Here is a 12,349-nt window from a genome sequence, read left to right as displayed (position 1 = left end):
TATATATATATATATATATATATATATATATATATAAATAATATACACACACACACACACATTTTTTTTTCTTACTTTGGCAAAGGAAGCTGCAGAGGGACACAGTTGAAGCTTAAGTTGCAGAGTAAAATTTGGGTTTAACATCTAGTTTAATCCTTTCTTTGCAGGGGATAGGGCAGAAGGGGCTGAGAACAAGACAAGCGACAGAGTGAACAAGAACAGGAGCAGCAACAGGAGCAGCTCCACTGAAGGGCTGGCTTTGGATAACCGGCTGAAGCAGCTCTCCCTTCAGTGCATGAAAATCAAAGAGGGAATATGCGCAGGCAGAAAAGCTGCCCAGATTGGCTGAGTCCTCCTTGTGCCCTGTCCTGATTAATGGGGGTATAAATATTTATACATGAACTTCTAAGTGTTTGAAGAACATTGTGCCAATAATATATGCCAAATCTTAAGCGTTTAAGAATTTAAAACTGCACTAAGAAGTCTAATTGATGTGGAGGGCTGAAGTTTTTATTCAGTAAATCCTTTGTAGGCTGGACAAGTTATCAAATGTTTAAGCTGTGCTCCTATTTCACAGACTTGTAAATTGTTTTGTAGCAGCCTGGCTGAAGCAATAACTCGTTATGTTCCTGTGTAAATTCATGCCAGAAGGGGGTCTGAAATTCAAGCCAGACATTTGCAGAGGGCGGTTTGGCTTCGGTTTTGTAGAATGAAATGCTCTTTAGATACAGTGGATCTCTTGAGTATAAGTGGCATATACTTTAAACATCTGTATTTGTCTGTATTATGCTGAAACTGTAGAAATATTTTGTATACAGGAAAGCTGTTGCATGTGTGGGGTCTAAAAGCCTTCACTCTTCCCTTGGTGCTCACAGAAAGGGTAAAGATGAGTCATGCCTATAAAAACGGGCGGCAAGAGACAGACAGACAGACAGAGAGGGGGCTGCTAACGCTCAGTGGTGGTAGGCCCTTTGTAGCCACCTTCCTAAGTCTGTCTTGGACTCCGAGGGTGATGCCAGTGACCAAAAAGAGTTGGTTGGCCCCTTGCCCTTCCCCTCCCCTGAAAAGTGAAGTATTATTTTTCAGCACTTTAAGTGTTTTTTTTCGCTCAAAAATGGGAGTCATAGATGTTTTCAGGACCGTTATGATAAGGGGTTTGCCCTTGAAATATGCATGAAGAAAAGGAATTGCCAGTGTAGATTGACGATGTGTTCTTAAGTTTCCCCGTAGGTTGTACTGTGTGGGGTTTTATAACTGTTAAAGGGACTTGGGATTTTAGTATGCACTAGAGAAAGTGTTCAATAAGACTAGAAAGGGCACAGGCATGTTTTGCCAGCAGCTGTTAGGCAGTAGTAGTGTCTGGTAATTATGCTAATAAGTGGTAGTAAAAATCCTAGGACTCTTCAGTTTTGGTGGCTAAGCATTTCTGAAAGCACCATTTTATCTAAGATGTCAGTTTATATTGTTAATTTGATGGGAATTTTAGTATTGCCCCCCAAGTATTTTCTATTCTATGCTTTTGCAGTCCTGTTGTATTTTGTCCCTGCCACAGCTTGTGTATCTATTCTCAAAGTTAATGTAAAATTCTTCACACTACAGTAAACGTTTTTGTTTTCCACATTTTGACTCTGTGCAAGCTAAGTGTATCTCAAGTGCTAAGAACTGAATCTTCTGCAGCAAGTTTAGTCTTTAAATACCCACTTCCAGTCAAAGACTGCAGCCTGCTGTTGCTCTTTGGCATTAGATTCCTTTGCAGTATGTTACCTCCTTCCAGCTTCCTGAATCCCTGCATCCACGGTTCACTTTTTTATTCTGAACTGTGTGAGATCATAGCGTTGGTCAAGTTTTCCAAAATCCCATGGTATGCAGGAGAGGAAGGCATTTCGTTACTGAACACCTCTGTACTTAATGCTGCTGAAATCTGCTGTAAGGCCATGCAGAACTGGAGGTAAAGAAACTTGTTTTCATAAACATTAGATTCAACACACTGTAGCTTTTAAGCTCTAATAGCTTTAAATATTTATATATTTACATCTTCTGAAAGACTGAACTCTGTCACTACTAGCATTTCCCAGCCCCATAAATGCTTAGGAAAGAAGTCAGCAGTTCCAGCTCCTGGTATGACCATTACTTGGGGAAAAGCTGGGATTGACAGTATTAAATATGAAATGAAAAGCAGTAGTAGTGCCACGTTGTATTAAATGCTTAAACTTCTGTAGTTAAACTACTGTCTGTGCTGTATACAGTTAGAGAAATTAGCAGAGGTATGCGTGGCTGAGTATCTTATTTCTGCAGACTTGCCAGTCACCCCTATTCCATTGTTCTGGGTTGTTTGGATGTTTTTTTGATGGGGTTTGCTGTGTGTGTGGTTGGTTACTTTTTTTAACCTCTCTCGTGTGTGATCAGATTTCCTCTCATCTTGCCAGTTCTGAATAGAAACCCTAGAAAACTCCCTAGAAAACACTGCATTTAGGCAGTAAATTAATTTCATATTCATCAGGATATAAAAATAGCTGTGTGCGTTGCCTTGCACACATCCTGATTGGGTCCAGCTCCCAGCAAGGCAAATCCAGTGATCAGGAAGTACGAAGGGTGTGGAACTCACCACACCCTTACTTTTACACCACACTTCTGCAAGATTTGTTTGAAGATCTCCCTGAAGCCTTCTTCCTTTGACAACCGCCAGGCTCGGCAGGTAAGTCACCCTTCAAACATGCAAGCAAATAGGCACAACTGTGTGTTTAATAAATTAATGGAAAACTCATTTTATTTTAAACTTCATAAAAGCTGTAATTATGACAAACTTAAATGAACATACAGTTCTAGGGAGTACAGGCAAACGAACAAGCTTTCTCCAGTTACTTTTCTGTTGGAATTCTTTATGCATTCTGAAGTGTAACACAATGGTAGCTGCCTTCATGGGTATAAAAATAAGCCTCTGGTGTATCAAAGTATATGTGATCAGTTCAGCTGCCCTGAAGTGAGAATGTATGAAGCGAATGTTAACCTAGGAATTCTACTTCTCTTTGGTATTATCAAACAGTTTAAATGGCCTTTTTGCCTAAGCGATGAAAACCTCTACTATCTGTGCACAAACTTAATTCCAAATAGCTGCTGTTCAAGCACCACAGAGATGGTGTGGTCAGGTGTGTAATTACTGTACAAAACAGTTACAGAAAACCTCGGCTGAATGTCAGACTCTGGGGGCAGATGGGGCAGAAGCTGTTGATACCATTCACCCACGGTACCGCCTCTGACAGAGGCTTTGGGAAATGGGTGGAGCCAGGGGCTGACCTATGTCACCCTAACCCAACCAAACTGATGGGGGGGTGTTTGGGTGGGGTCTCACCCTGAGCTATAAACAGCAGCATTAAAGCTCCATACAAGACCCCATAAAGTATGACTAAAAAAAACAACCCCCCAAAAAATAGAGAAAAGGTTTTGCAGTGCCTAAATAAGGAGAATGTCAAAACTTCTGAAGAGGCTATCACCTCAGTTATCCCTCTGCACCACTGATCAAGAATTAAAAATAATTTCTTTGTAGTAGTCTTCCCTTAGTGAATGAAAGAAAATGTAAATCCTCTTAAAGCCCCTTACAGCAACTGGCTTTCATTTTGTCACTTAACCCCCTTGGTCTGTAGCTCAGAACTGCGCAGTTTGTTACAACAACTTTAGGAGCGCAGGATGCCCAGTGGTGTATTTTATGAGGCTTTGTATTTTAACATTTGAAAGCTTGAATTGCTTGTTTACAGGCAGAGAAGACTTAAGGGTCAAGAGGTGCATGACTGACTGTCTGGAAGTAACACGACTGATGTACCTGTGGTACAGGCTGAGCTGTTGTACAGCTACTTCAATTTTTGTACACACATGCCTTGTAAGTCTTCTGCATAACACTTCCGTGCTTACATCAGCATCTAATATTCTGTCATAGGGATCAAAAATGCTACATAGTGTAGGGGAGAAAAAAGCTTAACCTACCTCTTGGTCTGAGGCGGTGTTATAAAATCTAAGGATCAGTTCAGTCTTCAATAATTTTTCCAGATTTATTTGTTGAAAAAATATATTCATTTGACAGAAAATATCAAAGCAAGTATTAAGTGCTTACATGAACAATTTTTCCCTAAGAAAAAGGGGCAAGAAAATTTTGTTGTAAAATTACTTTGCCGCAACCAGAACCTGCAGACTTTTAAGAATGTTTTGCGTTTCCTTTTAAACACTCCACCTGTGTGTTCTGTCTTACATCTGAAGGGTGAGGCACAGCGATGGTATTTCAGGTAGCTTGTGTAGCTGCAGTGTTTGAACAGGACCTGCCTTATAAAGGGCACTGAGCAGTTATCCGGTGTAGTTACAGGGATGAGCCCAATCCCCTGACTGTACTGTATGTGTGTAGGAAGTGTGAGCATATCCTGGCAGGGACAGGATCCTTTGTCCTTAATGCCTTTCTCTGGCATTGAGCACATTCCTTGCTTTTAGTTCAGTGCAGTATGGAAGTTGAGCCTTATGCTCGTTTCACCCAGCATAAGCTTTTGGCACAAACTTGTGCCTGGGAGAGAAAAAAAACCAACAAAAACCCCTTCCTGAAGAGTAGAAATCAACTATAGAAGACCAACAACAGATTGTACTGTAGGCAAGTCTACCAGCTTGTTCTCAAACAGCTGAGGATGTGCAATAACTCAGTACTGAAAGCTGGCAGTTCTGGCATCTGCCTTTTGTACTGTCAAAAACAAACTTAGTTGAGATTTCCTAACTGCCTCTCACGTCTTAGGTGATAAAATAGATGCAAGACTCTACTGCCACTCTGCTTTAGCCTGAGCTAAAAACTTAACACAAATTTGTAGGGAAAATGTGAGTTAAATGAAATTTTAATTCTGTAGGGATGAAGCAGTCCTGGGCACATATTCCCACAAGTCAAGGATAACTACAAAGAACCCAATTTGTTTTTTTGCTCAGTTTGTGCCCATGCTGCTCCCCCTGTTGATTTGTTGCAATAATCATCAGAAACTTCCTTGCAAAAGAAGGTAAGTCGAGTCAATACTGACAAACCTGTCACAAATCTCCTAGCCCAGATGGTCTTAAGAGAGAACTGCAGTTCTAAGGTGTTGGTTTTAGTGCCCTTTGAAAACTGGACCTTTCTTAAACAGCTGGCTGATGAAGGAAATGAAACAAAAGGATTTTGTACTTTCTGGAGAGGGCTAATAGAAGTCTGCTATCAGAAGATTTTTAGCCCACAAATAATATTTCTGGTGCTCCTGTAGCACATGTGCTCATTTCCCAATGACCAAATGGCACCTGGGCTCTAAAATAAGATTTAAATGCTACTTTTTATTTGGAAAACTGCCAAACTAACCTGAATGGCAAAGAAATTCCTATGGCTGTTTTAAAAACACCCTCTTCCCCCAACTATCAAATATAGTGGAATTTTAAGGCTGTCCTTTTTACAAAGGCAAAAAAAAAAAGTATTTAAATTAAAAACTCATGTTATCTTTAATCCTCTTCAGATATAAAGTATATAGATCTTCTAGAGGAAGAGTACACACAGCAGGCTTCTAAAGAGAATCTTGTTCTGCAGTAATCCCACTTCTGCTGTGTTCTTAAGAACTCTGACTCTTAATGACACTAGCCAAGTGCTCAACTCATTCACTGGTTTCAACTTACATGAAAAAAAGTACCTTTGCAAATAAGTCTTGCATAATGGGATCAGCAAGTGCAGCTGTGGTTTATTATGGGGAGAGGTTTAAATGATCCTTGCCCTACAGGCTGAGTACTTATGAAAATGACAAGAATAAAACATTTCTTAGCTGGGATGCTGGTGATGGGTAGTTCCCTACCTCCTCTCACCAGCAAATGAGGCTATCTCAGTAGATACAGGGAATCTTACAATGCAGCTTCAGATGAAAACCTTCCCCACCTGCTATACGCAGGCTGTGCTGCACTGTCTGTATGCTACTGCTGGCTCATCTCTTCTTGCTGCTGATCTGCATCAAGCAGGTCTTGCAGCCAGTAGGAGGAAAGCCACAGTGCCTTGTGCTGTAATGTTATGTGCTAAAGTAATTCAGACATGAAATAACAGCTCTCAGAGTACATGTAAGATGAGTGAAGACATTTTTTTTTCTTTTAGAAACAGCTAAAGCTGAAATCTTCCTTTTCCTTTACTCCTATATACATATTCTAGATAAGCTGAACATGTTAGTCTGGAATACTACATGCTCAGCAGTAGTAAGTTTACATTTAGATGTGAGAACTAGTTCAATGCTGAAAACATTTAAGACAGCAGCACAAATATGTAGTAAAAGCTATTTGGTCCTGAGGCTGAATAAGCAGAATACACAAGAATATTTCTTTCTTACATGTTTACTTTTAAGAATAAAAAAAATATTAAACCCACATACCCTGTGTTCTGGGAGAATTTCAACGCTAGTTTTTCTCTTAACTCACTAGACTGTGATTTGAACTGTGGAAAAATTGCAATAAATTGAGTTCTGTCTGTTCATTTGAATAGAAGTATTTAGCCCATTCACAAGCCTGTTGAGCAGCACTCACTCCAATACCATAGCAGCAAAGCTCACAGCTGTCCACCACAACTAACTGGCCATCGGTGATTCCATGCTTTTGGCTACAACTTAGGATGTCATTTTTTATTATGCATATGTGTAGTAAGAGTTATTCACCTGTTCTCAGGCTCTAGGACAGATCAAACCCAACTCAAACAGTAATGCATTAACCCGGCTCCTCACTGCAGCTGTGATACCTTAAGAGAAGTAGCACTGTTAAAGTCTAAGAAAAAAGGACCCTCTTGTTGAGGCAAGAATGTGGTTGGGATAATGTTGTAAACTCCAGCAAATACGTTCTCCACTTCCAAGTAGCAAAATCCACACCTATGATAAAAGAAACTGTTAGAACTAAGATCTGAAATACATTTCAAACCTCTAAGGCTTCATTAAGTGAGTATTACCTGTAGTCACCACTGCTCTTTTTCTGAAAGCCACAGGAAGCAGGATCTCCTACTGTTGAGACTGTGACAAGTTCAAAACCAACACTGTATTGCCTGCAAGTGAAATGGCAGGCTTAGTTATTTGGGTCATCAGGATTACTAGGAAGAGGGCCATTTATTAAAAACTACCAGTATAACTGGAAAACATCTAAAAATTTTGTTAGATTTGTGACAGAAGCATTAAGTCAAACTTACCATGCCATAAATGTAGAATTTGGAGGAAGACAGAACACATTTCGGGTTTGAAACTAGACTACATAGAAAATGCCTGCTCGAAGTCTGCCTCTGCATTTGAGTGGACTGAAGTAGTTAAACTTGTGGTGGCACCGTCCTGTACCACAGATCCTGGGGTGTAATCTGATTGCTGTCAGAGGAATCAGTGTTGGTGATCTCAGCACAATTTCTCATGTTGCACTATAACTTAGGACAGTTTGTCTAATACCTGTTAAAGCATGTGATAGGCACCACTGCCCCTGACATTCAAACTACCTAAATATAATCTACAAGTGCAGAAAAAATTGCATATAAAAAACTGCTCAATTAGTGGAACAGTATAGCTGCACCTTTGCCATTATCTTCCATTTCCTGAGAAAGGCTTTCCACAAAGGGGAGAGGATGGCAAGAAAAGTGCTGCCATTTAGTGTGGCCCACCGTATAGCTTTGCAAAAGGTAAACACTTGACTGAATGTCAGGAGATGTTGCTATTTAGAAGCGCTCTATACTGGTAGTTTGAGGTAGAATGTTAATTTTGCCAAAGAAATTTGACGTGTAGTTCTGCTGACATCCAATACTTCTCCTGGCCTGCTGGTGGCAGAGTAAAATGCACTTTCAGAGCTAAAGGTGCTGCATAGGCCGTTGTCTGAGAGGCTGTCGGGGTTTAATATCCTGCATCTTAGCTCTATTACAAAAGGAATTATGATCGTCATTATTTTTAAGGGGAAGAAAGTCCTTTGTATGTTCTTCCCTCCTGTGCAAGGCCTAGCTCTGCTCAGACCCCAAAAGTAAAGATAAAGAAGGCTGCTGCTTTCCTTGTAGGCCACAAATTTCCTCAGCAGCAAATGCAGAGGTTTAAATCAGTATTGCTGGTGAAGTTAGACATGTACATAGTACTAAAGCTGAGCCACCTCCCTTATCTTGTCATGGATTTTCAGGGAGCTTCCCACCCTCCCCACAGAGGATACTGAGCTTTAGCACGTCACGCTCTCGCTGTATTGATGCACACTTATTCTCTACAAACCTTGGTCCCCGTAGCTCAATTAATAAGGGCCCATTCTTGTCCAGTTGGAACTGATAAATGGGGTTATTTTTGTAGGTGTCTCTGAAATTTCCACATCCTCCAGCACTGTGACCTTTCCACTGTCCATTAACCTGAAAAGTCAAAATGCAGAAAATACTTAATAGCCTGAGGGTTTGTATTGCTTATTTATACACACAAACAAGATTAGAGGCTCCTCTTGCTTTAGAAGTCACTGACTTTAGTAATCTCTCCTAATTTTTAAGATACAAATGAAAGACTGTGTTCAGTAAAGTTGCAGTGTTCAGTAAAGCATTCAGAAAGTTTCACTGCACTCCTCCACACACCTTGATCAAAGCCTTAGCTCCCTTAGAAGTGTATTCTTGCAGCTTATATTAAGTAAGTAACAAGTGACTGTTTCTGACAAACTGCATCTAACAGAACATCAGTATTCCCATCTATCCCATGACTACTGGACTTCTTTTTTTTTTCCTTCCCGCTCAGACATTCCTCTGTTGCTCTAAATGAGAAAAACCAGTGGTATAGGAAGTACAACACTACTTGTGTTGTAACCTTTGCTTTTGAAATCGCTGCCTCCAGCCCTGTCCATTCACCTCTAGGCACTGAGAACCAGCAGTACAGAGACAAAATACATGTAAGGACAGACTGTGCAAGGACAAAGACATACAAGAGGAAAAATGCTGCTCAGACTTTGAGAAACAGGCCATCTGTTTGCAAGTTCCTCCTGCTAGTCACTAAACTGAAAGGTTAGACTTGTAAGACATGCCAGGCATTCACACATATTTATAGCTGAGATCCATTTCTCCTGTTACCTCCCTCCCCTTTCAAACCAGTAAGGAGCACATTTTTTTCTTGTGATTTAGTTTCTTTACTCAGTGTCCAAAAGCCTCAAACATGGCAAGTTTGGAAACAAGGGGGAATTCTCCCCCACCGTGCTACTTCCCAGGAAGTAAAACTGCTGTTAGCTTTCCAGGCCTTTTCCGCCTCTGAAGCACTTTGTTCCAGGAATCCCCCTGGGGCTTAGTGAGCTCCAGAGGTGACCACTCTAGTATAAGACATCTAACAGAACTTGCTTTTACTGGTAAACTATGAATTCTGCTTGGTTTTAAGTGTGATGACAGCTAAGCAAGTGTCAAATAAGCATTAGGCACGGGCAACTAACTTTTTGTATTGGATCATGAAGATAGAGCTTGCCTTGGATAGATAGAACATGCCTTTGAATACTAGACAGGCATCTTCAAATAATTAACAGGAGGTTTCCACATAATTTTCTTTTGAAACATAATACAACATAAAACTGCCTCAAACAGGCTGGTCATCTTCCATGAGGTTTTTGACCTCTTAAAGCATTCCCCCAGACTAAGCCCAGTTTTTAAGAGCTAAGAAGGAACAACCAAGCACATCATCTCACTGTTCCCAGGAATCTCTCTAGGCTCTCACTGTTTTCCAGAACAAGCTGGCCTCAAGGGGCTGTTCCAGAAATAACAGCTGATATGAAACACTGTCTGACCTCACGAGCCTAGCTGCAAGCCAGCGTGTCCCCCCCTGACCACACAAGTAACATAATCCTTGGCGTCCTAGGAAGTGGAGTGTTCCACTGTGGCTCCAAGCAGAGCCCTATTTCTCTCTTCCCAAAGAAGTTACTGTTTGGACAGAAGACTTCTGCCTATAGTAGGATTCCCCAGGGTATACATGGTAGGTACAGAGCTTAAAGTTAACAGCTACTGGTTTATTCTTTCCGGAGGATAAAATTGCTAATAGATGAAAATACATGCAAGTTACTTTATCCTGTGAGCTCTTGGCTATATTTATACTTTAGATGAAGGTGTAACTGCAGCTCACGTTGACAGCTGAAATACAAACAGCAGCTGGCCCCCAAACTGCCTGGGCTTCTGACTTAATTTCAGTCAAGTTTTTTTGCTCTTGCCCCTGCTGCTGTACTCTCAGGGAACACTTCTACATCAACTGTACAATGAGTATGTTGCCCTGATCCTGTGCGTCAATATGAGTGCTCATCCCAATGGATACAGACTTTTGAGACGTCTTCACAAAATTTAGAAACCGTAATGTACCGTGATATTGCCATTCTAAGGCCATTTGTCACAGTCACACTAGTGGTGCCTTTGGTTTGTTATTGCTGATTTTGTCCCATCATGCCAAGAGTTTTTTTTCCAAGAAAATCATGCAATTCTCTCAAGGGAAAACGAGCAACACTTTTGCAGGGTTTTTACCCTGCAGTAGCACTTGCACAATCTGATCCCTGCAGAATAATTACATATTAGGGCAGAGCTTGTTAGGCCAGTCTATCCTACAAAGGCTTTACAGTGTACCTGCTATGGTAGAGCTGTAACGATACCCTTCTGCAATGAAGGTGGAACTTACGTACCAAAAGGCAGTGGAAGTTAAGGCACCATCCACACAGAGTGGTGTGAACAAAGGGAGACAGCCCAAGGACTTGTGTGTTGGTATGAATTATATTAACACACCTAATTGTGGGGCACATCGTACTCAACTTGAGTACAGGATTGGTCTTGTGCTAATGATGCTCAGAATAAGCTTTAGTTAAGAAGTTTCATTTGTTAGAATATGGCCCAAGCTGTCATTTTTGAACAGTAGTATAAAAGTATATTTAAAAACCTTGTACATCTCAAATACAGAAAAGCCAAATCAGAAATATCATCCAGTGACTCATAAAAGAAAAGATTTCTTTACCCGTTTGGAAATGGTGTAAGGTGTAGGAATCTTGGAAAAGGTGAACTTGCACAAGGAATACACCTGTGTTGTAAAATAAGAAGCTAGTCACACATTCATGTTGCACTTTTCAAAAAAAAAAAAAAAAAAAAAAGGAGAATTGCCTACACATCATTTTTAGATACTTGTTCACTACATGCCTATATTACTCATTTGATGACCCCATCTGAAACTCAAAATCCAGAACAGTGCTGGGACTAACAAGACTTAGTTTTACTTAGTTTTTCTTTAAAAAAGCAAAATGGAAACAATTTGAATTTCACTTTTTTCAGTATCAAAAGACAGACATCTGGCATTGATCATCACATGACTCAGCAGTTACAGTGAAACCCAAACACTGAGTCCAAGAACTTAGAGAAGTCAACGAACCTTAAATCTTAACTGGGATCTAAACCAGGCTTAATTTAGATACATAGAGCCACCGATGCTCTGCCTGTACACAGATACTAATTTTTTATTCTAAGAAATAAAATTATTTTTTAGCTGATTTCATTACTAAAATTTCATTACTAAAAACCACATACACTGCATTGTCTTAGCTACAAATGGAGAACATTATCAAATGCTTCATCCAGTGGTTCTGCTCTATCACTCATAGCCTCCCTCCCCAAAATAACCCTATCAGTCCAGAAGTACGCTTATCAAACTTACAGAAAAAGAACACTTTATAGTTTCACTGTTTACAATCATTATGAAACCAACAGTACATACCCTGATGGTGTAATGAATAGTGTTTTGTTTCTCATACTGGGATACCACTAAGGTAAATGTATGGGACCCTGGAGAGGTCAGCTTTATCTTGGTCAGATAATGAGGACTGTTGATGCGAATACCATCAATATATGGAGGAGGATCAGCTGAAAAAGAAACGGATGAACGCTTTTCCCCCATCAGAAAATCCCCCAACTTGGTAAGCAACTTAGCCATTTTAGATCAGTGAATTTTGCCAGGGAAGTCAGATTGTTGGTACTAAGGTTAGACTCTAAGCAGACCTGAGTGATTTCAGAAGAACAGAGTCTCAGGATTTAATCATAAAAATGACAGATAATCTTAAGAGCAAGTATCACTTTCAGGCGAGGGACATCTCACATGTCAGGACACAAATTCTGCACTTGAAAGGACAGCTTAAATTCCATGACTTGCAAGAACTGCTTATCCATCTCCCACCAATGTCTCTACTCAAAGACAACCTATTATGATTGTAATTGAAATTTAAAGAGGAGGGTAAGGAATGTTTAAGCACTGTTTAAAAAAAAAAATCTACGAGGATTCTGTTCCTTCTCTGTTGGCTGGACAGTTCTGGAATACAAGCTAACAAAATCTTTGGCCACTGAGTAAAACAAGACTTTAAA

General features: G+C 40.2%; 2 protein-coding genes across 3 annotated transcripts in view; one reads left to right on the top strand and one right to left on the bottom strand.

Annotated features, from left to right (window-relative positions):
- SH3BP5 (SH3 domain binding protein 5) overlaps positions 1-4,558 on the top strand; it is a 52,692-nt gene extending 48,134 nt beyond the window's left edge. The window contains exon 8 of the mRNA XM_026841544.1: positions 168-4,558. Coding sequence (XP_026697345.1) covers positions 168-349 — 182 coding nt within the window. The 3' untranslated portion in view covers positions 350-4,558. The remainder of the gene's footprint in view (positions 1-167) is intronic.
- A 903-nt stretch (positions 4,559-5,461) lies between these two features.
- Positions 5,462-12,349, bottom strand: part of CAPN7 (calpain 7) — a 31,641-nt gene continuing 24,753 nt past the window's right edge. For both annotated transcript variants that reach the window (XM_026841542.1, XM_026841541.1), the window contains exons 17-21: positions 11,709-11,854; positions 10,959-11,021; positions 8,229-8,359; positions 6,953-7,045; positions 5,462-6,875 (exon numbers count right to left, since the gene is read on the bottom strand). In XM_026841542.1, coding sequence (XP_026697343.1) covers positions 6,731-6,875; positions 6,953-7,045; positions 8,229-8,359; positions 10,959-11,021; positions 11,709-11,854 — 578 coding nt within the window. In that variant the 3' untranslated portion in view covers positions 5,462-6,730. The remainder of the gene's footprint in view (positions 6,876-6,952; positions 7,046-8,228; positions 8,360-10,958; positions 11,022-11,708; positions 11,855-12,349) is intronic.

The sequence above is a fragment of the Athene cunicularia genome (genome assembly GCF_003259725.1).
Source record: "Athene cunicularia isolate RWA chromosome 2 unlocalized genomic scaffold, athCun1 chr2_part1, whole genome shotgun sequence".
In the NCBI taxonomy this organism is placed as follows: Eukaryota; Metazoa; Chordata; class Aves; order Strigiformes; family Strigidae; genus Athene; species Athene cunicularia.
Note: the sequence above shows the minus strand (reverse complement) of the source record. Positions and strands in the feature narration are given on the sequence as shown.